This window comes from Symphalangus syndactylus, chromosome 9 (assembly GCF_028878055.3).
Source record: "Symphalangus syndactylus isolate Jambi chromosome 9, NHGRI_mSymSyn1-v2.1_pri, whole genome shotgun sequence".
In the NCBI taxonomy this organism is placed as follows: domain Eukaryota; kingdom Metazoa; phylum Chordata; class Mammalia; order Primates; family Hylobatidae; genus Symphalangus; species Symphalangus syndactylus.
The window spans coordinates 43,646,414-43,671,098 of NC_072431.2; the positions used below are offsets into that span (position 1 = coordinate 43,646,414).

Consider the following 24,685-nt stretch of genomic DNA (forward strand, 5'->3'; position numbering starts at 1 on the left):
AAGGCACAGGAGGAGCTTGGTTGTCCTTTCTCTAGGTCTACAGCTATTGTCACTGTTTCCCACTTCTTGCTTCTCCTCCACGGCAGGTTGTGAATAGAGAAAATAAAGATGGAAAAGCCCCAAATGTGCTCATTAATTTCAACCAGAGTTGTCCTCTTGTACTAACTAGTATCTTTTTTGCTTATGAATAAGATTATCTGGATAGTGGTGGGAAGACATTGAGGAGGTAAATTTCCCTGTCTCATCTCCCCTCTCTGCTACTATTCCATGCAAGCTATCTCAAGATTAGTCTTCAGAGATTGGCTCCAGAGTCCAAATGGCAAAATAGTAATGCGCCTTTAAAATACGTAGTTTCTGGTTCTATAGATATTCCTCAGCATTTTTTTTGAAACAGTATAAATATAATTATTGCATTTTCTTGGGTTATGACTAAAGACTAATAAAAGCAATGCCTTTCATGAGCTTGTAGTTAGTGTGTTCATGTGGTACAACTTTTAGTAAAAATATATGTGATGAACTGCATGGATGGTATGTTATTTTTGGTTCAAAGACATGGGAAGTTGGGTTAGGGGAGTCATTTCTGGATGACGATCAGTGAAACTACAAATTTCAGGTGCCTTAAGGGAGCCTTTTTGTGGGGCTCCACGGCCAGGGCTTTTGGGCAGCTCTGCTTTTGTTTTAGGGGCTTCTGCATAATGATGAATTTGCAAAAAGCATTTAACAACTTAAAAGCATTTGAAAACCATTGAAAAATATTTCTATTTTAATTTACCTACCTCGACATTCATCTTCTGTTTTCTTTAAAACAACAACTAAAAAAAGGATGTGAGGTAATTTTATGTCCATAATTCCCTGGGATATTTTGCTCTCATCCCCAATGACAAAATGAGGACAAAGGGAAAATAAAGATACAAAACAGAATCAAAGGCAGGAAAAGATTAGCATATCATTTTTCTGGCAACCAGTATTTGTAGTATCTTAGCACTAGGCCTTATCTTGAGCTATAAATGCTGGGCAAATTGCTATGACTTTATTAAAAGGAATCCTGTACTAAATTATATTTGTGTGACCCTACAGTGGCCCACAATGAGCACTTCTTAACCACATTCAACATCCTTTTGGGTTAGTTGTTGGTATTTAATAGGGACATGATATTCTTGTCAGGTAATCCAGATTTAGTAGTTGTGATTATGATTCAGGTGTGTCTCCTGGAGAGAACTGCTTCTCTCTCCATGTTTGGGTTTTCAGTGGCTTAGTGTTCCAGCAAAGAACTGTATTCCTGTATATGCAGGTGGTGCTGCAGCTGCTTATTAGAAGCTATGTGATTCCAGCAGCCACTTGCCTGGGTAGAAAGCCCCACTGCCCTGCAAGTTATATCTCTTGCCTTGTTATCTAGGCTGATTATACCCCTTGTTGATCCTCATAGTCTTGTGGTAATTACCTCCTCCTCCAACCTCCCTGATCACCGCTACCTATAATTAAAGAGAAGAATAGAAGAGGGAGCACGTAGTTGACAAGCTGACAAGTGTGTTGCTGCTGCAAGAGGGGGCCATGCACCAAACAGATTAGATCACGAGTAGAGTTGCCACGTTTTCCAAAATGTATTCTCCAAGTAGCCTTTTCAGTGTAGCCCACTTGTAGCATCACAGGAGCTGTCTGACAAACAAATACCATGACCAGTATCAGAAGAAGTCAGATCTGTTCTAGGATTATGTAGTTAAGACTTTGCAAATCCTGTTTTTGAAATACATCTTCCGCCAAGAAATCTTTATGGATGGCAGTGGCTGCTTGTCGATCTTCTATGCAGCATTGTGTTTTGGTTTGTTTTTGTTTTTTAATCCTTAGAACACACATTTTAAACTTAATTGTTCTCCTTTGTGGAAAAAATGCATATCGAAGTTCACCAATTTGGACAGTGCCTGTGTTGATCCTGTGTGAGGGGAAGGAACCAAGGAAGGAATTCAGTTTACTGATGTACACTTTTTTGGCTTTCAGAACACAATTGAAATTTAATAATCTGTACCATTTCCTAAGTTTTACTTTCATGTGTTTTAAAAGTCATATGCATTTTATACCTTTCAACAGAGGAATTTAAATGTAAACTGAGTAATTAGCAGCTAATTATACAATGCAGATACAGAAGGCAGTTTGTTATCACAATATGGTAGATGAGAGGGGCAGCTTCCACCTTATTTTTGTATGTCTTTATAGGCCAAAAAAAAAAAAGCTAAAAAATAAAGGTTGTGATATTTATATTCCCAAGCTGAGTTTCTCCAGTAAGCAATGGAGGGATTAAGAGTTGCATGCACTAAATTAATTGTCTTATTCTTAATGATGGGCTGGCTGCCTCCAAAATGCCTACTGTTCTGTGTCACCTATGTTTTGTTTTCCATAGGGAAAGGCAGGTATGGTGAGGTGTGGAGGGGTAGCTGGCAAGGGGAGAATGTTGCTGTGAAGATCTTCTCCTCCCGTGATGAGAAGTCATGGTTCAGGGAAACGGAATTGTACAACACTGTGATGCTGAGGCATGAAAATATCTTAGGTAAGTACAAGGATAACCCCCTCGTTAATTGTATCTAGGGAGAAATAATTGTCTGCCTTTGCTCTCTCCGTTTTGGTGAATGTGAATTTGAGAGTGTCTCCTAAAAAGCAATATAGGGATCCTTAGCATTTATATGCTGTTTAATTTTCTCAAACACCAATTTCTTATTTAAATCTGCAAATAAGTTTAAGACTCTCTGGATGATGAAAAGGAAATCCACTAGTGCTAATTCTTATTCCTACATCTGCAGATCGTTATTTAAATAACAAAAATTTGCCCCATATTGTTCACTTCAAGGCTTATTGGTTGTTCTACTCACCCCACCCTTTTTGAATATTTATTACTTGAATCAAACTAAGAAAGATCTTTGGACTATTTCCTAGAGATTCACAGCTCCCAGGGATATCGTAATTAAATGCACATTCCTTCAAACTAGGCATCATTTTTAAAACCCAGATTTGCAGAGGGATTCAGGATACATTTTAATTTAGAAACTAAAGCTTAGCAACATTTGTGAAATATGTAAAGTGCCCGTTGAAATACTGCTATGGCAGTATAAAGGGTGAGCACACTCCTTAGGCCCATTGACTTCTGTATTTTTGAAAAGTTTCTCTAAGTGTGTTTATACTGATACATGTATGGTGAATGCTGCCTGGAGTGCTTCTTCAATAGTGGATATAAAGTTTATATAGAATTTAACTCTGTATAGGATAGTGTTGGCCACCTTATGGCTATTGGATTAGGTCTGGCTCATAGGAAGGCCATTGCCAAAATTTATTTCTATTTTAGCACTGCCAATTTAGTATTTAAATGAGTCAAGTTGTCTGCAAATAATGATTTGACAGTTGTCCAAAGCTTCAAAGCTTTGCTTCCGTGGTGTGGTGGTGATGTTCCATCTCAAAATTTTTTCAGTTTCTGTAGTTGATTTCTCACTTTTGCTTACCCATCGGGTCCTAGTCATCACTTAATCCTCCTCACCTCAGCTGTCAGCTTTCCCTTTCCAATTCATCTCTCCACTTGGAGTTATCTTCCACTGGGGAGCAGAGATCATTCTGTTCAGTGTCTTTGATGGCTCCCAAATTTCCTGCAACACTTGTGACTGGTATTCAAGACTCCCTGGTTTGGGGCTCCCAGGAATCACTTAACCATCCTTTACAAGTATGCCCCGTTCAGTTACTACTAATACTGACCATTCCTTGAGATCGCCACAAACATTTAGGTCTCACTGTCTTTCCTCAGGTTGCTCTTGATCACTCAGTATCCCTTTCACATCCTCCAACCATTCCTTCCTCTGTCAAAACCTCTTGGCCCCTTTTAGTTTTGCCCAGTGGAATTAACTGTGCTTTTCTGCATTCTCTCACTTGGTACCTCTGCTCTAACTCTTACCACACACTGCCTTGTGTTGCAGCTAAATGTCTATGTGTAACAAGAATAGCAACAGTAGTAACAACAAACATGAAATGGATCATTACTACACGGTAACCATGGGTGCATTATGTGCATTTTGTTATGGAATCTTCACCATGACCATAAGAGGATAGATACTCTCATTTTCCCAGTTTTAAATGTTGAGGTAACCAATATACAGAGAGGTTAAATAGTGGAGGTGGGAATTACACTAGGCAGCCTAACTCTTAACCACAGTTTTATACTCAAAACACAAACATTCTATAAAAGTACTCTAGAATCGTGAAGCAAATGTAGTTATATAATTCACGCTTAAGAGATAAACAGTTAAAAAAAAAAACCCTGCTTATTTAAAAGTAATTTTTTCCTGATGGTCTAGAGCATAATTAATGGGACAGATAAAATTCTTCCCTAAGACCTAAGGGGCTTAGTGAAGGTGAGATAATAAAAATGTATTCGTTTATTATTTATTTATTTAATCAGAAGCTCCTTTTTCTTGGGGGAGGAAATCAGTAGAGGCTACACAGATATATAACAGTAATATAATTTCTTTTGAGTGGTGCTGTTAGAGTTTGGAGTATTTTTTAAGGAAATCATTAAAGATTAGTATTATTTGGTTCAAACTGTTAAAGCAGAAACATTTTCTTTATTAAGAATAACTAATGTCCAAGAACACATTTTGATGCATATTGTGGCCAGCTAAGGGTTCCAAGAGAAGCAGCTTCAAGGGGAAAAAGCAGATTGGGGAGCAGAGAAGGAGGGGGAGACTCAGGGCTGGCCATAGGAATAGGCTTAGAGGAAGAGAGAGAAAGAAGTAGAGGGTGAAGGTGCTAAAATATTATTCAGTTTGCTTTGCGTATGTCCCATAGGTGAAAATGTGAAATTATTTTTTCTCTGAGTAGAAATCAGTTTGTTTGGGGACAGTATGGCATAGTCAGTAAGAGTCTGGGTTCTAGAATCAGACCTACAGGAACCTAATATCAATGATGTGATCTACTTACTTCGTGTGGTTTTTGGAGGATCGCGTATAAAGTTGCAGGCACGTAGTACTCAATAATTATTAGCTGCTTCTGTTGTGGTTGCCGATGATGATGATGACCAAATACGGGAACTTTCTTGGCTCACAGAGCCTTCCTATGCAAGGTATCAGGACAGCTAGCACCAAATTCAGAGTTGATAGCAACTTAAATAGCTGTGTGATCCTTGGCATCTCCCAGCACCAACTTTATTATCTGTAAAATGAGCATAATGATGTCTTTCTTACCAGCTTGTTGAGAAAAATCTCATGAGAAAATACATGTGAAAGTGACATAAATTTTATATAAAGTACTATGCAAGTATAAAGCATTTTAATGTATTTTCTCTTACATTTTCATAAGTCATTTAATTCTTCCTCAAGCCATATCCGTCTTAAAAAATTTTTTTTCTCACCTCTTTTTAAGTCCCAAACTTCACTGTCTACCAGCGTGGTTCATATATGTGAGAATAATCCTAGAAAGGCACCTCTGTAGCAGAAAAGGCAAGCACACGTCACAATTTATTTCATAAGATACGAAGTGCCCCTAACTTCCAGACAGTCTTCTGCATGCTCAAAAGTTCCCTCCAGATGTCTAGAAAAATCTCTTCCGGGCTGATCGCGATGTCTCATGCCTGTCAATCCCAGCACTTTGGGAGGCCAAGGCGGGTGGATCACCTGAAGGTCAGGAGTTTGAGACCAGCCTGGCCAACATGGGGAAACCTCATCTCTACTTAAAATATATAAAAAATTAGCCAGGCGTGATGGTGGGCCCCTGTAGTCCCGGCTACTCGGGAGGCTGAGGCAGGAGAATCGCTGGAACTCAGGAGGCGGAGGTCGCAGTGAGCCGAGATTGCACCATAGAACTCCAGCCTGGGCAACAAGAGTGAAACTTTGTCTCAAAAAAAAAAAGAAAGAAAAAGAAAAATCTTCTCCAACCTCTTCATCCACATTTGTCAGTCTCTCACTTTACTTCAAGACCAGTTGAGTTGCCACTTCCTAATGGAAGCCTATTGTAACATCTAGTCTGAATTACTATAATTTCTCGCTCTGGGCTCATGTTGCCCTTTGAAGATATAGTACTTTTCACATGTTATTGTGATGTTTTCGTTTTTACATCTGTCTTCTTTAGCCAGCAAACACTATCGTCTTGGTTTTTCTGTGTGTGACTGATAGAGAGCATCATAAATGCTCATATTTGGTTGGTTTCTTTTTTTATTTAGTGAATCAGTCAATCATTTAATGTAAACTCGCCCCCTTTATTTTATATCTGAGCAGACATAGGCTAGGGAGCCTAATTGAGTTGCCCAGTATTAGACAAGTAAATCACAGGCAGAGTCAGGACTAGAATACAGTACTCAGGTTTTAGATTTGATGTTCTTTTAGGATGGTTGATGAATGGTCTGTTCCTAAAATATCAAATGCTGAAGGGCTTGGCACTATCATTATGGGTGAGCACAAAGATATTATTGCTATCTGAATCTTAAGGAATGTAAAATATTTTTTAAAGTATTACTTATAATGAGATGAATATGAAATTTTCCTATTAGCAGTGCCCTTTTAAGGAATAAATGCTATTATTTTTCTCTGTCGATGCTTCTGTAAACCCCCTCTTAGGGCAATTGGTCAGTTTAATTACTTTTTGTTACAGATGACATTTACTGTGTAGGTCGCTGTTTCTAAATACTTTTAAGTTATAATGTGGAATCCTCATGTGTATTAATTTTGTTCTTGCTCTCTTCAGGTTTCATTGCTTCAGACATGACATCAAGACACTCCAGTACCCAGCTATGGTTAATTACACATTATCATGAAATGGGATCATTGTACGACTATCTTCAGCTTACTACTCTGGATACAGTTAGCTGCCTTCGAATAGTGCTGTCCATAGCTAGTGGTCTTGCACATTTGCACATAGAGATATTTGGGACCCAAGGGAAACCAGCCATTGCTCATCGAGATTTAAAGAGCAAAAATATTCTGGTTAAGAAGAATGGACAGTGTTGCATAGCAGATTTGGGTAAATTTCTAAAATTATTTTTTTATTAGGAGTTTTATTTTTGTTTCAATGGTTAGATGAGTTGCATCTCTCCCCCACAACATGTTATGCAAAATTTCAAACATGCAGAAAAGTTGAACGTTTACAATGAACACCTTTATACCCACCACATAGATTCTCACATTTACATTTTACTATCCTTAAGCATTATTACGTATTTATTCATCTATTCATCTCCCCATCCGTCAGTCCATCTCAACCTTTGATAGAGTTGAAAGTAAATTGCAGACAAAAGAATTCTTTCTTCTGTTGATTTCAGCATGTACACTAGTATATCATTGACAAGAATGCATTATTTGCTTTTTCTTTTTTCAGGTAAAATTTATATACTGTGAGATATACAAATCTTAAGAGTTTTGACGAATGTTGTAAAACCCAAATCCCTGTCGAGATACAGAGTTTCCCATTACTCTTGACAGTTACCTCAGGCTCCTTCAGTCAGTCCGTGCCACACCCCACCTCAGAAGTAACTAGTACTGTTGCATTCTGATTTCACAAACCTTCACATAAAGTAGATGCACAATAAATACTCTATAGAATTAGTTTGTCTTAAAAGTGGTCTCTAAAATCATTTTGTAACCAAGGCAAAAGAATCAAGTTAAGAAATAGGAAAATAATCCCTAAACTGATTCCTCTTTTCCCTGTTAGGATAGCTCATTCTTATGGTGTTAGAATAGTACTCAGTAGCTTTAGTTGCATTATAAATAAGAGTATTTTCATTTATAGCGGCATTTTATATAAAACCATGTTCTTCCTGGATTCCTAGAATATTGGCTGAATAATTGTGCTAATGAGAATTCAGGGCCCTCTACTTGATTAAACATGGTTTATATGATATTCATATTATTGCAATTATTGTTAGACTCATAAAGGTTTAGACAAGAATAGCTTTAATTATGTAAATAACAAAGTTTATTTTTGTTTGTTTTTAAACATAAGGGATTTGACATGTTAGGAAAATTTATTTCCTTTGAATCCCTGTAAAGTCTTTGCTTTTACATTGAGAAATTACTTTACAATGTTTCCCAAGTAGGAGAAGAAAGATTTTAGGATAAGCATTGAAAGAGCACGGCCCTAAAGTTTTTTGCAGGCATTTTTAGTTGTGGTGTAGAGGACTTTTATGGCTTATTCCATGGCTCTTAGAGCCAGGGCGATTTGGGTTTAAATTCTGGCTTTCTCAATTACCCTGTATTTTTGTGCAAGTCTATTTATCTATTTACCCGGCCCAAGTGCTGACACTGCTTTCACTCAGTGAGACAGGGACAGTGAGGGCGAAGGCGGGTGGGGTTGGGAGTTAGCCAAGAGGAACTCCAGGGCTTGACACTGTGCCCTGTACTTCTGCATTGTTAGAAACTTTCATAACAGTGTGATCGTGGCCGGGCGCGGTGGCTCACGCCTGTAATCCCAGCACTTTGGGAGGCTGAGGTGGAAGGATCACTTGAGGTCCGGAGTTCAAGATGAGCCTGGCAAATGTGGTGAAACCCCGTCCCTACTAAAAATACAAACAAAAGAAAAATAATAATAATAGCCGGGCTTGGTGGCCTGTGTCTGGAATCTCAGCTACTGGGGAGGCTGAGGCAGGAGAATTGCTTGAACCCAGGAAGCGGAGGTTGCAGTGAGCCGAGGTCGCACTATTGCACTCCAGCACTCCAGCGTGGGCGACAGAGCGAGACTCGGTCTAAAAAAAAAAAAAAAAAAAAAAAAAAAAAAAAAAAAAAAATAGTGTGATCATATATTACTCATGTAACTAAAAAATAAGTCCACCTCACAGGATTCTGGTAAGGCCCAGAAGTATTATAAATGTCTGGTAAATAATAAGGATTCAAGTTGTAGCTTCTGTTATAATCCAGTGGTCTGGGAAGGGTGGACAAATCGAGGTGGCTCTTGGTTTTGGTTTATGGGACTTGGTAGGGAAGGAGTTGAGGGGAACTTTGCAGTAAGTCCAGCTAATTAATTCTTCAACTACATTTCTTTTGGCTTATAACCTTCCAATTAGATATATGGGTTTATATAAAAATCTGTTAAGGAGTTATTATTCAGGATATGGTAAACAATGCAGTACAGGAAACAACTCTTTTAAGACCACAATTTGTATATAACTTTGCAGTATATACCTAGCAATTAAGGATCACGTATTAGAAATAGTGTTCTATGATTAATCCTGCAAAAAGGTCAGTATTATATTGATTAATTGATTGAGAGAGGATCTTATTCTGTTACCCAGGCTGATCATAGGTCACTGCAGCCGCGATGTACTGGGCTTAAGCGATCTTCCTGCCTCAGCGTTCCAAAATAGCTGGGACTACAGGTGTGTACCACCACACCTGGCTAACTTTTTTTTGTTCTTAGTAGAAATGAGGTCTCACTATGTTGCTCAGGCTGATCTTGAACACCTGAGCTCAAGTGACAATCCCATCTCGGCCTCCCAAAATGTTGAGATTACAGATGTGAGCCACTGTGCCTCGTCTGTTTTTCTAACTTTTTTATTATTAAAAAATTCAGATGTTATAATGATCACTTAAATCCCGAACACCTAGATTCAAAAACTGTTAAAACTTTGCCATGTTTGCTTTATCAATCTGTGACTGTGTGTATATTTTTGCCAATCCATTTGAAAATAAAGTGTTACAGGCATCACGACACTTTACCCCCTCAATACTTCAAAATTCATCCCTTGAAAATACTTAGAAATGCATCTTCTTCAAAATAAGTTTATCGTATCTACAGATTATTGATAATTCTCTAGTAGCATTTTATATTCATTTTCAGATATTTTCAGTTTTTTCAAAGAAGAACTCAGCCAAAGTTTACAAATTGCATCTGGTTGTTTTGTCATATTTAGTGTAAAAATTACTTATTACTAAGAACAAATCACCTATAAAATTTAGCATCTTAAAACAACACAGATTTGTTATCTCACACAGTCCCTTGAAGGTCAGGAATCTTGGAATGACTTAGCAGTGTGGTTCTGGCCCAGGGTCTCGTGGAGGTTGCAGTCATCTGAACACTCAACCAGAGCTGGAGTTTCCAACTCTATGACGACACCCTTACAGCCATGATTGGCAGCAGGTCTCAGCTCCTTGTAGGGGGACCTCTCCACAGGGCTGCTTGAGTGTCTTTATAACATGGTGCATGGTGAGCTGAGGGACAAACAGGAAGCCTTTTATAATTTTATAACATCTTTTATATCCTAACTGTGAAGATACCACTGTCACTTATGCGATATTCTATTCAATAGTCCAGCATACACTCAAGGGATGGGGAATTATGCCTCACCTGGAGATCCTAGCAATGGTGGCTTTAAAATATGTCCACAAGTTCTTTGAAGCTTCTCCCATCTTCAGAATATCTCCATGTTCTATTTAACTTGCACCTTTTAAATATTCTGATATTTTGACTGTTTGGTTCTGCAAATGGTGGAGGGGCATACAGTAGTCCCCTCTTTTCCATGGGAAATACGTTCCAAATATTCCCAGTGGATTCCTGAAACTCCGGATAGTACCAGATTCTATATATACTATGTTTTTCCCTATTACATACCTATTATAGTTTAATTTATAAATTAGGTACAGTAAAAGATGAACATTAATAACATAATAAAATGGAACAATGATAGCAGTATGCTATAATAAAATTTATGTGAATATGGTCTCTCAAAATAATTGTACTGTACTCACCTATTTTTGGACTGTAGTTGACTGCGGGTAACTGAAGGGTAAGGGGGGGACTATTGCATAGGATTTGGGAAATGTTCACAGTGTCCATAGAATCTTGGGGTTGATTATAAAAATAGGTGAAAGAGGAACCTGTCTGTTTTAGTCTAATGCAGTTGCCAGTATCTTTGCCAATTATTAAGGATGAAATAAGGTGTGCTAGCTCCCTGATGTTATATGAAATTGTCATCCCCCACATTCAAAGCCGTGGAGTGGAAGGTGAAGCATTCTCTGTAGATGGCTTGAGAGATCACCAAGGGATATTTGCATTGCAGTGGCTTACAGGGACTGCTTCCTCCAATTTGGCACTTTTCATTACAACAAATGTTATAGGAATCATTTTCAGTCAGTCTTCATATGCATCAATAACATAAAATCATCCACAAATAAAGCATGCATGTATCTGTCTCCCCACTGGCCAGTGAAGAAAGCCTGTCTCCCTAATTGACTGAGGAATTCTGGAATGAGTCATGGTTTAAGAAAGGATTTGACACTTTGGGAGGCCAAGGCAGGCGGATCACGAGGTCAGGAGATCGAGACCATCCTGGCAAACATGGTGAAACCCCGTCTCTACTAAAAATACAAGAAATTAGCCAGGCGAGGTGGCGGGCGCCTGTAGTCCCAGCTACACGGGAGGCTGAGGCAGGAGAATGGCTTGAACTCCGGGGGGCGGAGCCTGCAGTGAGCCGAGATCGCGCGCCACTGCTTCTCAAAAAAAAAAAAAAAAAAAAAAAAAAAGAAATAATTTGAAAGCCATTTAACCTGAGAGTTGTGCTTTCAACTGAGGTCCAGTTAAATGCTGTCTGTTTCCATGATTCTAGAGAAAGGCCTGTGGGTTTGGTCAGCATTATTGCTCAGATAAGCAGCTCTTCCTTTAGGAATAAGGCAGTGCTTATAGCAATCTGCCCTTTATGTAGTGATAAATTACTTTAAATGCTGTATCTCACACTGTTGGAAATTTGTGTTTGGAGACTAGTGAGAGCAGTGGTGGAGTTTGAGAGCTTAATTTGCTTCTTGTTAAGCCACTTAGAGGCTGTTTTCCTGTGGACTTCAAACACAAGCCACATTGGTTTAGTGCATTGGTCTACCATTTACCCAAAACTTTTTGTCTCTTTGAGGTTCATATATTAACCTGATAGCCTCAGAATGTTTCTGACATTTAGTCCCTTTTCTGCTCTCACCCCAGAAATAATCACAAAGGGCATTCTAGGGATCATTGTGAGTGTATCGCAACATTGACCCTGGATCCACAAGAGGACACTTTTGATTGGGGTTGGTTTAAAATCCTTCAGCAGCCTCTTATGAGAAAGGAAGTGGGTTGATTACATTGTTATCTTCTTCCTTTCAGGCCTGGCAGTCATGCATTCCCAGAGCACCAATCAGCTTGATGTGGGGAACAATCCCCGTGTGGGCACCAAACGCTACATGGCCCCCGAAGTTCTAGATGAAACCATCCAGGTGGATTGTTTCGATTCTTATAAGAGGGTCGATATTTGGGCCTTTGGACTTGTTTTGTGGGAAGTGGCCAGGCGGATGGTGAGCAATGGTAGGTATCTAATCTAATACAATATTGTCTTAATCCAAGTTTTCTTGATCCAGCTACCTTTAAAAGGGCCGAAGGGACTATTGAAATTCACATTGTTCTTTGAATCATACGTGTCAAGTTATAGGCGTTCATACTTGATTTATGGCTGGTAGATGGAGTGTAATGGCTTTTATGTTTGAAATATACCACAGTAAGTGATGGTTGGAAAACAGTATTTCTGGAAGAGAACAGCCATTCCTTGGTTTTTGTTTGGATTTGTTCCATATTTCTTTTCTTTTAAATTTTTAAAATTGATACGTAATACTTGCATTTATGGGCGCATGTGATATTTTGATAAATGTATGTAATATGTAGTGCTCAAATCAGGGCATTTAGGCTGTACATCACCCTGAACATTTATCTTTGTGTTGGGAACATTTCAAATAGTCTCTTCTAGCTATTTTGAAATATATAGTATATTATTGTCAACTATAGTCATGCTACTGTGCTATGGAACATTAGAACCTACTTTTTCCATCCAGCTCTATGTTTATACCCATTAACCAACGTCTTTTCATCCCACTGCCATCCTCACCCCTATTCCCCAACCTTCTCAGCTTCTGGTAACTATCATTCTACTCTCTACCACCATGAGATCAACTTTTTTAGCTCCCACATATGAGTGATAACTGGCTGTATTTATCTTTCTGTATCTGACTGATTTCATTTAACGTAATGTCCTCCAGTTCCATCCATGCTGCTGCAAATGACAGGATTTCATTCTTTTTTTATGGCTGAATACTATTCTATTAATGTATATTTACCACATGTTCTTTATCCATTCATCCATTGATAGCTCTTAGGTTGATTCCATATCTTGTATATTGAGAAGAGTGTTGGAATAAATATGGAAATGTAGCTATCCCTTTGATGTACTGATTTTCTTTGTTGTGGATAAATACCCAGTAGTGAGATTGCTGGATCTTATGGTAGCTGTATTTTTAGTTTTTTGAGAAATCTCTATACTGTTTTCTATAATGACCCTATTATTTTATATTCTCACCAACGGTGTATAAGAGTTCACTTTTCTCTGCATTCTCACCAGCATTTGTTATTTTTTGTCTTTTTGATAGTAGTCACTCTAATTGGGGTAAGATGATATCTCATTGTGGTTTTAATTTGCATTTCTCTGATGATTAGTGATGTTGAGAGTTTTTTCATATACCAGGTGGTCATTTATATGACTTCTTTTGAGAAATGTCTATTGAGATCCTTTGCTCATATTTTAATAAAATTATTTTTGTTGTTGTCATTGAGTCGTTTGAGTTCCTTGTATATTCTAGATATTAGCCTCCTGTCAGATGAATAGTTTGCAGATATTTTCTCCCATTCTACAGGTTGTCTTTTTGCTCTATTGATTGTTTCCTTTGTTGTATAGAAGCTTTTAAGTTTAATATAATCTCATTTGTCTATTTTTTTTTTGTTGCCTGTGCTTTAGAGGTCTTAGCCATAAAATCTTTGCCTAGACCAATGTCATCAAGTGCTTCCCTTGTGCTTTCTTCTAGTATTTTTATAGTTTAGGGTCTTACATTTAAGTCTTTAATTGTTTTTGAGTTGATTTTCTTTTTTTTTTTTCTGGTGTTTTTTTTTTTTTTTTGAGAGAGAGTCTCGCTGTGTCACCCAGGCTGGAGTGCAGTGGCGCCATCTCGGCTGACTGCAACCTCCACCTCTGGGGTTCAAGCTTCCTGTGTAGCTGGGATTACAGGCGTGTGCCACCACACCCAGCCAATTTTTTGTGTTTTTAGTGGAGACAGGGATTCACCATGTTGGCCAGGCTAGTCTCAAACTCCAGACCTCGTGATCCGCCCACCTCGGCCTCCAAGAGTGCTGGGATTACAGGCGTGAGCCACCACACCTGGCCGAGTTGATTTTCTTATATGGTAGGAGATAGGAGTCTGATTTCATTCTTCTGCATATGGCTATCCGGTTCTCCCAGCATCATTTACTGAAGAGGGTATCCTTTCCCCAAATTACGTTCTTGGTGCCTTTGTTGAAAATCATTTGGCTGTAAATATGTGGATTTATTTCTGGTTTCACTATTCTGTTCTGTTAGTTTATGTGTCTGTTTTTATACCAATACCATGCTGTTTTGGCTACTATAATTTCATGTAATATATTTTGAAGTCAGGTAGTGTGATGCCTCCAGCTTTGCTCTTTTTGCTCAGTATTGCTTTGGCTTATTTGGAGTCTTTTGTGTATTCATACAAATTTTAAGGATTGTTTTCTCTCTTTCTATGAAGAATGTCATTTGTATTTTGATAGAGTTTGCATTGAATCTAGACTGCTTTGGGTAGTATGATCATTTCAACAATATTTATTCTTCCAGTTCATGAGCATGGGATGTCTTTCTATTTGTTTGTGTCCTCTTCAACTTTTTTCATTAGTAGTTTTTCTTATAGAGGTTTTTTACCTCATTGGTTAAGTTAATTCTTAGATTTTTTTTTTTTTGGTAGCCATTGTAAATGGGATTGCCTTCTTGATTTCTTTTTCAGCCGGTTTCTTATTAGTATATAGAAACAGTACTGATTTTCGTGTGTTGATTTTTGTAACCTGTAACTTTACTGAACTTACCAGTTCTAAGATATTTTGGTGAGTTTTAGGTTTTTCTAGATAAAAGATTATGTCACCTGCAAAGAGGGACAATTTGACTTCCCTTTTTCCATACTGAATGTATTTTATTTATTTGTCTTGCTTGATTGCTGTGGCTAGGACTTCTAGTACTATTTTGAATAAGAATGGTGAAAGTAGGCATTCTTGTCTTGTTCCAGTTCTTAGAGAAAAGGCTTTCAGCTTTTCCCCATTCAGTATAAATTTACCTGTGAGTTTGTTGCATATGGCCCTTATTATGTTGAAGTATGTATATTCCTTCTATACCTGCTTTGTTGAGTTTATATCATGAAGGGATGTTGAATAGATGCAGAACTTTTTCTGCATCTATTGAGATGATGATAAGGTTTTTGTCTTTGATTCTGTTGATGTGATGTATCACATTAATTGATTTGCATATGTTGAACCTTCCTTGCATCCCAAGAATAAATCCCACTTGATCATGATGTGTTATCTTTTTGATGTGTTGTTGGATTCAGTTTGCTTGTGTTGTGTTTAAGATTTTTGCATCTATGTTCATTAGAGATATTGGCCTGTAGTTTTCTTTCTTTGTTGTGGTTTCCTTGTCTGGTTTGGCATCAGGGTAATTCTGGACTCAGAACGAATTAGGGCAATTCAGTCCTCTTCAGTTTTTTGGAATAGTTTAAGAAGAATTGCTGTTAGTTCTATTTAAGTTTGGAAGAATTCAGCAGTAAAGCCATTCAGTCCTGAGGTTTTCTTTGTGGGGATACTTTTTATTACTGACTCCATCTTGTTATTCATAGTCTGTTCAGTTTTTAAATTTTCTTTTGGTTCCATCTTGGTAGATTATATCCATTTCCTCTAGGTTTTCCAATTTGTTTTCTAATAATTTCTGATGATTTTTGTATTCTTGTGGTGTCAGCTGTAATCTTTTTTGTTTCTGATTTTATTTACTTGAGTCTTCTCTCCCTGTTTCTTGGTTAGCGTAGTTAACAGTTTATCAGTTTTGTTTACCTTTCCAACAAACTAACTTTTTATTTCATTAATCCTTTGTATGATTGCTTTTTGGTCTCTATTTTGTTTAGTTTTGCTATGACCTTTCTTATTCTATTTATTTTGGGTTTGATTTGTTCTTGCTTTTCTAGTCCTTGAGGCCCATCTTTAGATTCTTTATTTGGAATCTTTCAACTTTTCTGATGTAGGTATTTATTGCTACAGACTTCCCTGTTACCACTTCTTTTGTTGTATCCCTTTGGCTTTGGTATGTTATGTTTCCGTTTTTATTTGTTTCAAGAATTTTTTTATTTCCTTCTTAATTTCTTCATTGACCCAGTGGTTGTTCAGGAGCGTGTTTTTAAATTTCCATGTGTTTGTACAGTTTCCAGAGTTTCTCTTGTTATTGATTTCTAGTTTTATTCCATTTGTTGAGACTTGTTTTGTGGCCTAACATATGGTCTATTCATGTGCTGATGAGAATAATGTGTATTCTGTAGCTGTTGGATAAAATGTTCTGTAAATGCCTGTTAGGTCCATTTGGTCTAAAGTACATTTTTAAATCCAATGTTTCTTGGATTTTCTGTCTAGATGATCTGTTCAGTGCTAAGAGTAGGATGTTGAAGTCCCCAACTGTTATTGTGTTGGAGTCTATTTGTCTCTTTAGGTTTAATAATATTTGCTTTGTATAAAAATGCTCCAGTGTTGGGTGCATATATATCTAGAATCGTGATATTCTCTCTCCTTTTATCATTATACAGTTGACCTTGCACATCGCAGGTGTGAACTGCATGATTTTTTCAACCACACGTGAACAACAACAACAAAAATACAGTATTTGTGGGAAGCAAAACTGAGTATATAGAGGGCCTACTTTTTGTATCTGTGGGTTTCACAGGACCAACTGTGGTATTGAGTATGTATGTATTTTGATTTAGACTGGGGTCCTGGAACCAATCTTCTGTGTAAACTGAGGGACCACAGTGTACTGACCTTTTTTGGTCTCTTTTTACAGTTTTTGGCTTAATGTCTGTTTTATCTGATAGAAGTATAGCTACTTCTACTTGCTTTTGGTTTTCATTTGCATGGCATATCTTTTTTTATCCCTTCACTTTCAGTCTATATGTGCCTTTACAGGTGAGGTGGGTTTCTTGTAGACATCATGTAGTTGGGTCTTGTTTTTAATCTATTTAACCAGTCTATATTTTTTAACTGGAGGGATTTAATCTGTTTACATTCAAAATTATTATTTATAGGTGAGGACTTATTTCTGCCTTTTTGTTAATCGTGTTCTGGTTGTTTTGTATATCCTTCATTTCTTCTTCTTTTACTGTTTGTGTTTTTGTGTGTGTGTGTTTGTATATTTTCTCCTTAAATTTGAATTTTTTCTCTTTCTTATTTTTGTGTCTGCTCTACCAGTGTTTTATGCTTTCATGTCTTTTTGTGATGGCATATATCACCCAGATATAGTATTTCCTTATGTGTTTCTTGTAGGGCCAGTCTAGTGATGATAAATTCCCTCAGTTTTTGCTTATCTGGGAAATACCTTATTTTTCCTTCATTTAGAAAGGATAGCTTTGTGTTGAGTATAGTATTCGTGGCTGACAGTTTTGTTTTTTCTTTCAACATTTGAATATGTCATCCCATTCTCTCTTGGTCCATGAGATTTCCAGTGAGAAATCCACTGTTAGTCTGATGGAAGTCTTTTATATATGACTTGATGCTTTTCTCTTGCTGTTTTTAGAATTTTCTCTTTGTCATTGACTTTAAAAGTTTGACTATAATGTGCTTTGGACAATACCGTTTTGGGCTGAATCTTTTTGGGAATCTTTGAGCTTCCTATATGTGGATGTCTATACATCTCTTGAAAGATGTGGGAAATTTCAGCTTTTTTGGTGGGGGTAGGGATAAGTTTTCTATGCCTTTGCCCATTTATTTTCCTTCTGGAAAACCCAAAATTTGAATATTTGGTTGTATAATGATGTCCCATATATCATGTAGGCTTTGTTCATTCCTCTTTGGTCAAGTGTTTGTTTGTTTGTTTGACTGGTTATTTCAAAAGACATGTTTTCAAGTTCAGAAATCTTTCTTCTGATTGATTTAGTCTCTGGATTGCATTTTTAAATTTCCATTCAGGTTGCTGTGAGTGCCATTAATTCATTCTTTTTTATGGGTGAGTAGTATTCTATTATATATATATATATAAAATACATGTAGATAGATAGATAGATAGATAGATAGATAGATAGATAGATAGATAGATGAGTAGTATTCTATTATATATATATATATAAAATACATGTAGATAGATAGATAGATAGATAGATAGATAGATAGATAGATAGACAGACAGACAGACAGACAGACAGATAAGGTATCTCACAATTTCTTATCCACTTGTTGATTCATGGGCATTTGGGCTAGTTCCATATTTTTGCAATTGCAAACTGTGCTGCTGTAAATGTGTGTGGAAGTATCTTCTTCGTATAGTGACTTCTTTTCCTATGGGTACTCAGTAGTGGAATTGCTGAATCAAATTGTAATTCTACTTTTAGTTCTTTAAGGAATCTCCACAGTGTTTTCCATAGTGCTTGTACTAGTTTACATTCCCACTAGCAGTGTAGAAGTGTTTCCTTTGTGCCGCATCCACGCCAACATCTGTTATTTTTTGATTTTTTGATTATGGCCATTCTTGCATGAGTAAGTTGGTATCACATTGTGGTTTTGATTTGCATTTCCCTGATCATTAGAGAAGTTGAGTGTTTTTAAAATATGTTCGTTGACCATTTGTATATCTTCTTTTGAGAATTGTCTATTCATGTCCTTAGCCCACTTTTTGATGAAGTTGTTTTTTTCTTGCTAATTTGTTTGAGTTCCTTATAGATTCTGAATAATAGTCCTTTGTCAGATGTATAGATTGTGAAGATTTTCTCCCACTCTGTGGGGTGTCTGTTTACCCTGCTGACTGTTCCTTTTGCTGTGCAGAAGCTCTTTAGTTTAATTAAGTCCCACCTATTTATCTTCGTTTTTATTGCATTTGCTTTTGGGTTCTTGGTCATGAAGTCTTTTCCTAAGCCAATGTCTAAAGGGTTTTTCCAATGTTATCTTCTAGAATGTTTATGTTTCAGATCTTAGATTTAAGTCCTTGATCCATCTTAAGTTGATTTTTATATAAGGTGAAGGATGAGGATCCAGTTTCATTCTCCTACATGGGGCTTGCCAGTTATCCCAGCACCATTTGTTGAATAGGACATCCTTCCCCACTTTATGTTTTTGTTTGCTGTGTCAAAGATCAGTTGGCTGTTAGGTATTTGGGTTTATTTCTGGGTTCTCTATTCTGTTCCATTGGTCTGTGTGCCTATTTTTATACCAGTACCATGCTGTTTTGGTGACTATGGCCTTACAGTATAGTTTGAAGTCAGGTAATATATTATTTCCAGATATTTTCCTTTTGCTTAGTCTTGCTTTGGCTATGCAGGCTCTTTTTTTGGTTCCATATAAATTTTAGGATTGCTTTTTCTAGTTCTGTGAAGAATGATGGTGGTATTTTTATGGGAATTTCATTGAATTTGTAGATTGCTTTTGGCATTATGGTCACTTTCACAATATTGATTCTACCCATCCATGAGCATGGGATATGTTTCCATTCGTTTGTGTCATCTATGATTTCTTTCAGCAGTGTCTTATAGTTTTCCTTGTAGAGGTCTTCCGCTACCTTGGTTAGGTATATTCCTAAGTATCGTATCGTATCGTATCGTATCGTATCGATTATTTGAAGCTGTTGTAAAAGGGATTGAGTTCTTGATTTGATTCTCAGCTTGATTGCTGTTGGTGTATAGCAGAACTATTGATCTGTGTATGTTAATTTTGCACCCAGAAACTTTGGTAAGTTCCTTTATCAGTTATAGGAGCTTTTTGGAGGAGTCTTTAGGGTTTTCTAGGTATACAGTTATATCATCAGCAAACAGTGACAGTTAGACTTCCTCTTTACCAATTTGCACGCCCTTTATTTCTTTGTCTTGTCTGATTGCTCTGGCTAGGACTTCCAGTATTATGTTGAATAGAAGTGGTGAGAGTGGACATCCTTATCTTGTTACAATTCTCAGAGGGAATGCTTTCAACTTTTTCCCTGTTCAGTATAATGTTGGCTGTAGGTTTGTCATAGATGACTTTTATTACATTGAGGTATGTTCCTTGTATGCCAATTTTGCTAAGGGTTTTAATCATGAAGGGATGATGGATTTTATCAAATGCTTTTTCTGCATCTATTGAGATCATGTGATTTTTGTGTTTATTTCTGTTTATGTGGTGTATCACATTTATTGACTTGCATATGTTAAACCATCCCTGCATCCCTGGTATGAAACCCACTTGATCATGGTGGATTATTTTTTTGATATGGTGTGGGACTTGGTTAGCTAGTGTTTTGTTAAGGATGTTTGCATCTATGTTCATCAGAGATATTGGTCTGTACTTTTCTTTTTTTGTTATATTCTTTCCTGGTTTTGGTATTAGGGTGATACTGGCTTTATAGAATGATTTAGAGAAGATTCTTTCTCTATCTTGCAGAATATTGTCAGTAAGATTGGTACCAATTCTTCTTTGAATGTCTGATAGAATTCAGCTGTGAATTCATCTGGTCCTGGACTTTTTTTTCATTGGTAATTTTTTCAATTACCATTTCAATCTTGCTGCTTGTTATTGGTTGTTCAGGGTTTCTAATTCTTCCTGGTTTAAGCTAGGAGGGTTGTATATTTCCAGGAATTTATCTATCTCCTCTAGGTTTTCTAGTTTATGCACATTAAGGTATTATAGTAGCCTTGAATGATCTTTTGTATTTCTGTGGTGTTGGTTGTAGTATTTCCCATTTGGTTTCTAATTGAGCTTATTTGGATCTTCTCTCTTCTCTTCTTGGTTAATCTTGCTAATGGTCTATCACTTTTATTTATCTTTTCAGAGAACCAGCTTTTTGTTTGATTTATCCTTTGTATTTTTTGTTTCAATTTCATTTAGTTCTGCTCTGATCTTGGTTATTTCTTTCCTTCTGCTGGGTTTGAGTTTGGTTTGTTCTTGTTTCTCTGGTTCCTTGAGGTTCCTGTTTCTCTGGTTCCTTGAGGCCTTAGATTGCCTATTTGTGCTCTTTCAGATGTTTTGATGTATGCATTTTAAGGCTATGAACTTTCCTCTTAGCACTGCCTTTGCTGTATTCCAGAGGTTTTATTAGGTTGTGTCACTATTATCATTCAGTTCAAAGAAATGTTTAATTTACATCTTGATTTCATTGTTGACCCAGTGATCATTTTGGAGCAGGTGATTTAATTTCCATCTATTTGCATGGTTTTGAAGGTTCCTTTTGGAGTTGATTTCCAATTTTATTTCACTGTGGTCTGAGAGAATACTTGATGTAATTTCAGTTTTCTTTAGTTTATTGAGACTTGTTTTGTGACCTATCATATGGTCTATCTTGGAGAAAGTTCCCTGCGTTGATGAATAGAATGTATATTCTGTGGTTGTTGGGTGAGTGTTCTGTAAATACCTGTTAAGTCCGTTTGTTCTAGGGTATAGTTTAAATCCAGTGTTTCTTTCTTGTCTTTCTGTCTTGACCTGTCTAGTGCTGTTAGTGGAGTATTGAAGTCCCCCACTATTATTGTGTTGCGCTCTATCTCATTTCTTAGGTCTAGTAATAATTGTTTTATAAATTTACTAGCTCCAGTGTTAGGTGCCTATATATTTAGGATTGTGATATTTTCCTGCTGGACAAGGCTTTTTTTTTTTTTTTTTGAGATGGAGTCTCGCTCTGTCGCCCAGGCTGGAGTACAGTGATGCGATCTTGGCTCACTGCAACCTCCACCTCCCAGATTCAAGCGATTCTCCTGCCTCAGTCAGCTGAGTAGCTGGGATTAGAGGAGCCCACCACCATGTCCAGCTAATTTTTGTATTTTTAGGAGAGATGGGATTTCACCATTTTGGCCAGGCTGGTCTCAAACTCCTGACCTCGTGATCTGCCCGCCTCGGCCTCCCAAAGTGTTGGGATTACAGGCGTGAACCACCATGCCTGGCTGGCAAGGCCTTTTATCTTTATTTAGTGTTCCTCTTGTCTTTTTTAAATGATGTCGCTTTAAAGTTTGTTTTGTCTGATATAAGAATAGCTACCCCTGCTTGCTATTGGTGTCCATTTGCATGGAATATCTTTTCAACCCCTTTACCTTAAGTTTATTTGAGTCCTTATGTGTTAGGTGAGTCTCTTGAAGGCAGCAGATAGTTGCTTGGTGAATTCTTATCTATTCTGCAATTCTGTATCTTTTCAGTGGAGCATTTAGGCCATTTACATTCAACGTTAGTATTGAGATATGAGATGCTATTCCTATTCATCATGCTGTTGCCTGAATACCTTGGTTTTTTAAAAATGCATTTATGGTATTTTTTTTGTTTTATAGGTCCCGTGAGATTCATGCTTTAAAGAGGTTCTGTTTTGATGTGTTTCCAGGATTTGTTTCAAGATTTAGAGCTCCTTTTAGAAGTTCTTGTTAGTACTGGCTTGGTAGTAGCGAATTCTGTCAGCATTTGTTTATCTGAAAAAGACCGAATCTTTCCTTCATTTATCAATCTTAGTTTCAAGGGATACAAATCTTGGCTCATAATTGTTTTGTTTAAGGAGGCTGAAGATAGGGCCCCAATCCCTTCTAGCTTGTGGGGTCTCTGCTGAGAAATCTTCTGTCAATCTGATAGGTCTTGTATCATTTTTTGAATTTCCTTAAGTTGGACTTCACCTTTCTCTGGTGCCTCCTTGATTAGTTTAATAATCGACCTTCTGAATTCTTTTTCTGGCAATTCAGGGATTTCTTCTTCTTGGTTTGGATCCAGTGCTGGTGTGAGCTAGTGTGATTTTTGGAGGTTGTTAAGAACCTTGTTTTGTCATATTACTAGAATTGTTTTTCTGATTCCTTCTCATTTGGATAGGCTATGTCAGAGGGAAGGTCTGGGGCTCAAGGCTGCTGTTCAGATTCTTTTGTCCCACAGGGTGCTGTCTTTATGTAGTACTACTCTCCCCCTTTTCCTAGGGATGTGGCTTTCTGAGATCTGAACTGTAGTGATTATTATTTCTCTTCTGGATCTAGCCACCCACACAGGGCTACCAGTATCCAGGGTGGTATTGGGGGGTGTCTGCACAGAGTCCTGTGATGTGACCTGTCTTCAGGTCTCTCAACGATGGATACCGGCACCTGCTGTGGTGGATGCGGCAGGGGAGTGAAATGGACTCTGTGAGGGTCCTTAGTTGTAGTTGTTTGATGTGCAGGTTGGCCTCCTGCCAGGAGGTGGTGCTTTCAGGAGAGCATTAGCTGTGGTAGTATAGGGGAGGATCAGGTGGTGGGCAGGGCCATAGAACTCCCAAGAGAATATGACCTTTATCTTCAGCTACCAGGATGAGTAGAGAAAGACCATCAGGTAGGGGCAGGGTTAGGCATGTCTGAGCTCAGACTCTCCTTGGTTGGGGCTTGCTGTGGCTGCTGTGGGGAATGGGGTTGTGGTTCCCATGTCAATGGAGTTATGTTCCCAGCATTATGGCTGCCTCTGCTGTGTCATGCAGGTTGTCAGGGAAGTAGGGGAAAGCCAGCAGTTACAGGCCTTACCCAGTTCCCACCAACCCAAAAGGCCTGTCTCACTCCCACCATGCTCCCCACCCCCTCAACAGTACCAAGTTTGTTTCCAGGCAGTGGGCCAGCAGGGTTGAGAACTTGCTCCAGGCTACCAGCTTCCCGGCAGAGAAGGCAAGCAGGGCTTGCATGCCTTCCCACCTGTCACGTCTGGACACCGGATTCATGCCCTCCCCTGAGTTCGGGCAAGGTAACTTTGCATTTGGTTAGAATTTTTACAAAGTTCAGCTGGAGGTTTCCATCTCGCTGTGGTCTTTTCCCAGTTCCTCTGGCAGCGCTTCCCAAGGACCACTATAAGACAAGTCAGAAATGGCTTCCCTGGGGACCAAGAGAGCCCATAGGGCATTTGCCGCTGCTTCCTGTGCCCTTGTATTTCATTCAGCTGTCTAAATTGTCTCAGCTCCAGGTAAGGTCAAATCCTTCTTCCATAATCTGGACCTTCAGGTTCCCTAGTGAGGGTGTGTGTTTAGGGGTGGACAGTCAGTCCTCCTTTCCCACTTTCACAGTTTGGGCACTCAGAGTATTTGGGCTGTCTCCAGGTCCTGCAGGAGCAATCCACTTCCTTCAAAGGGTCCGTTGATTCTTTCAGCTTTCCTGGTATATTCCTGGAGTAGTTATTGGAGCAAAGGTTTATGGCGCAAGTCTCCACACGTTGCTCTGTCCATCTGAGTGGGAGCTGCAATTTAGTCATGCCTCCTATCTGCCATCTTTTCCTCAACCTCTGTTTGATTTTTGTTTTTAATGATACCTATTTCTTTGTTGAATTTACCACAGATCGTGAATTGTTTTTCCAATTTCTTTGTGTATTTTTAACCTGTGTTCTCGTATATCTAACTGAGTTTCTTTAATATTATTTTGAATTTGTTTTCAGGCATTTTACCTATTTTTTCTTCATTGGAATCTGTTGCTGGAGACTTACTGTGTTCCTTTACTGTGTCATGTTTCCTTGTTTTTTTTTTTCATATTCTTTGTGTCTTTATGTTGATATCAGCACATCTAGTATAACCTTTGTTTCTCCCAGTTTTATGGTTTGGTTTTTGTAGGGAAAGACTGTTTCCTATATTGGGTTGGTAGGGTGCTTTGGTTTTGATTCTGGGTAGGTTCACTAGTGTAGTATCCATATGATTACTTCAGCTGTAATTGGCATC

At 38.0% G+C, this 24,685-nt stretch overlaps 1 protein-coding gene across 3 annotated transcripts in view; it reads left to right on the forward strand.

Annotated features, from left to right (window-relative positions):
- ACVR1 (activin A receptor type 1) overlaps window positions 1-24,685 on the forward strand; it is a 107,077-nt gene that overhangs the window by 68,326 nt on the left and 14,066 nt on the right. For all 3 annotated transcript variants that reach the window (XM_055292062.2, XM_063646018.1, XM_055292063.2), the window contains 3 exons: window positions 2,396-2,542; window positions 6,709-6,984; window positions 12,085-12,282. In XM_055292062.2, the coding sequence (XP_055148037.1) occupies window positions 2,396-2,542; window positions 6,709-6,984; window positions 12,085-12,282 (621 nt within the window). The remainder of the gene's footprint in view (window positions 1-2,395; window positions 2,543-6,708; window positions 6,985-12,084; window positions 12,283-24,685) is intronic.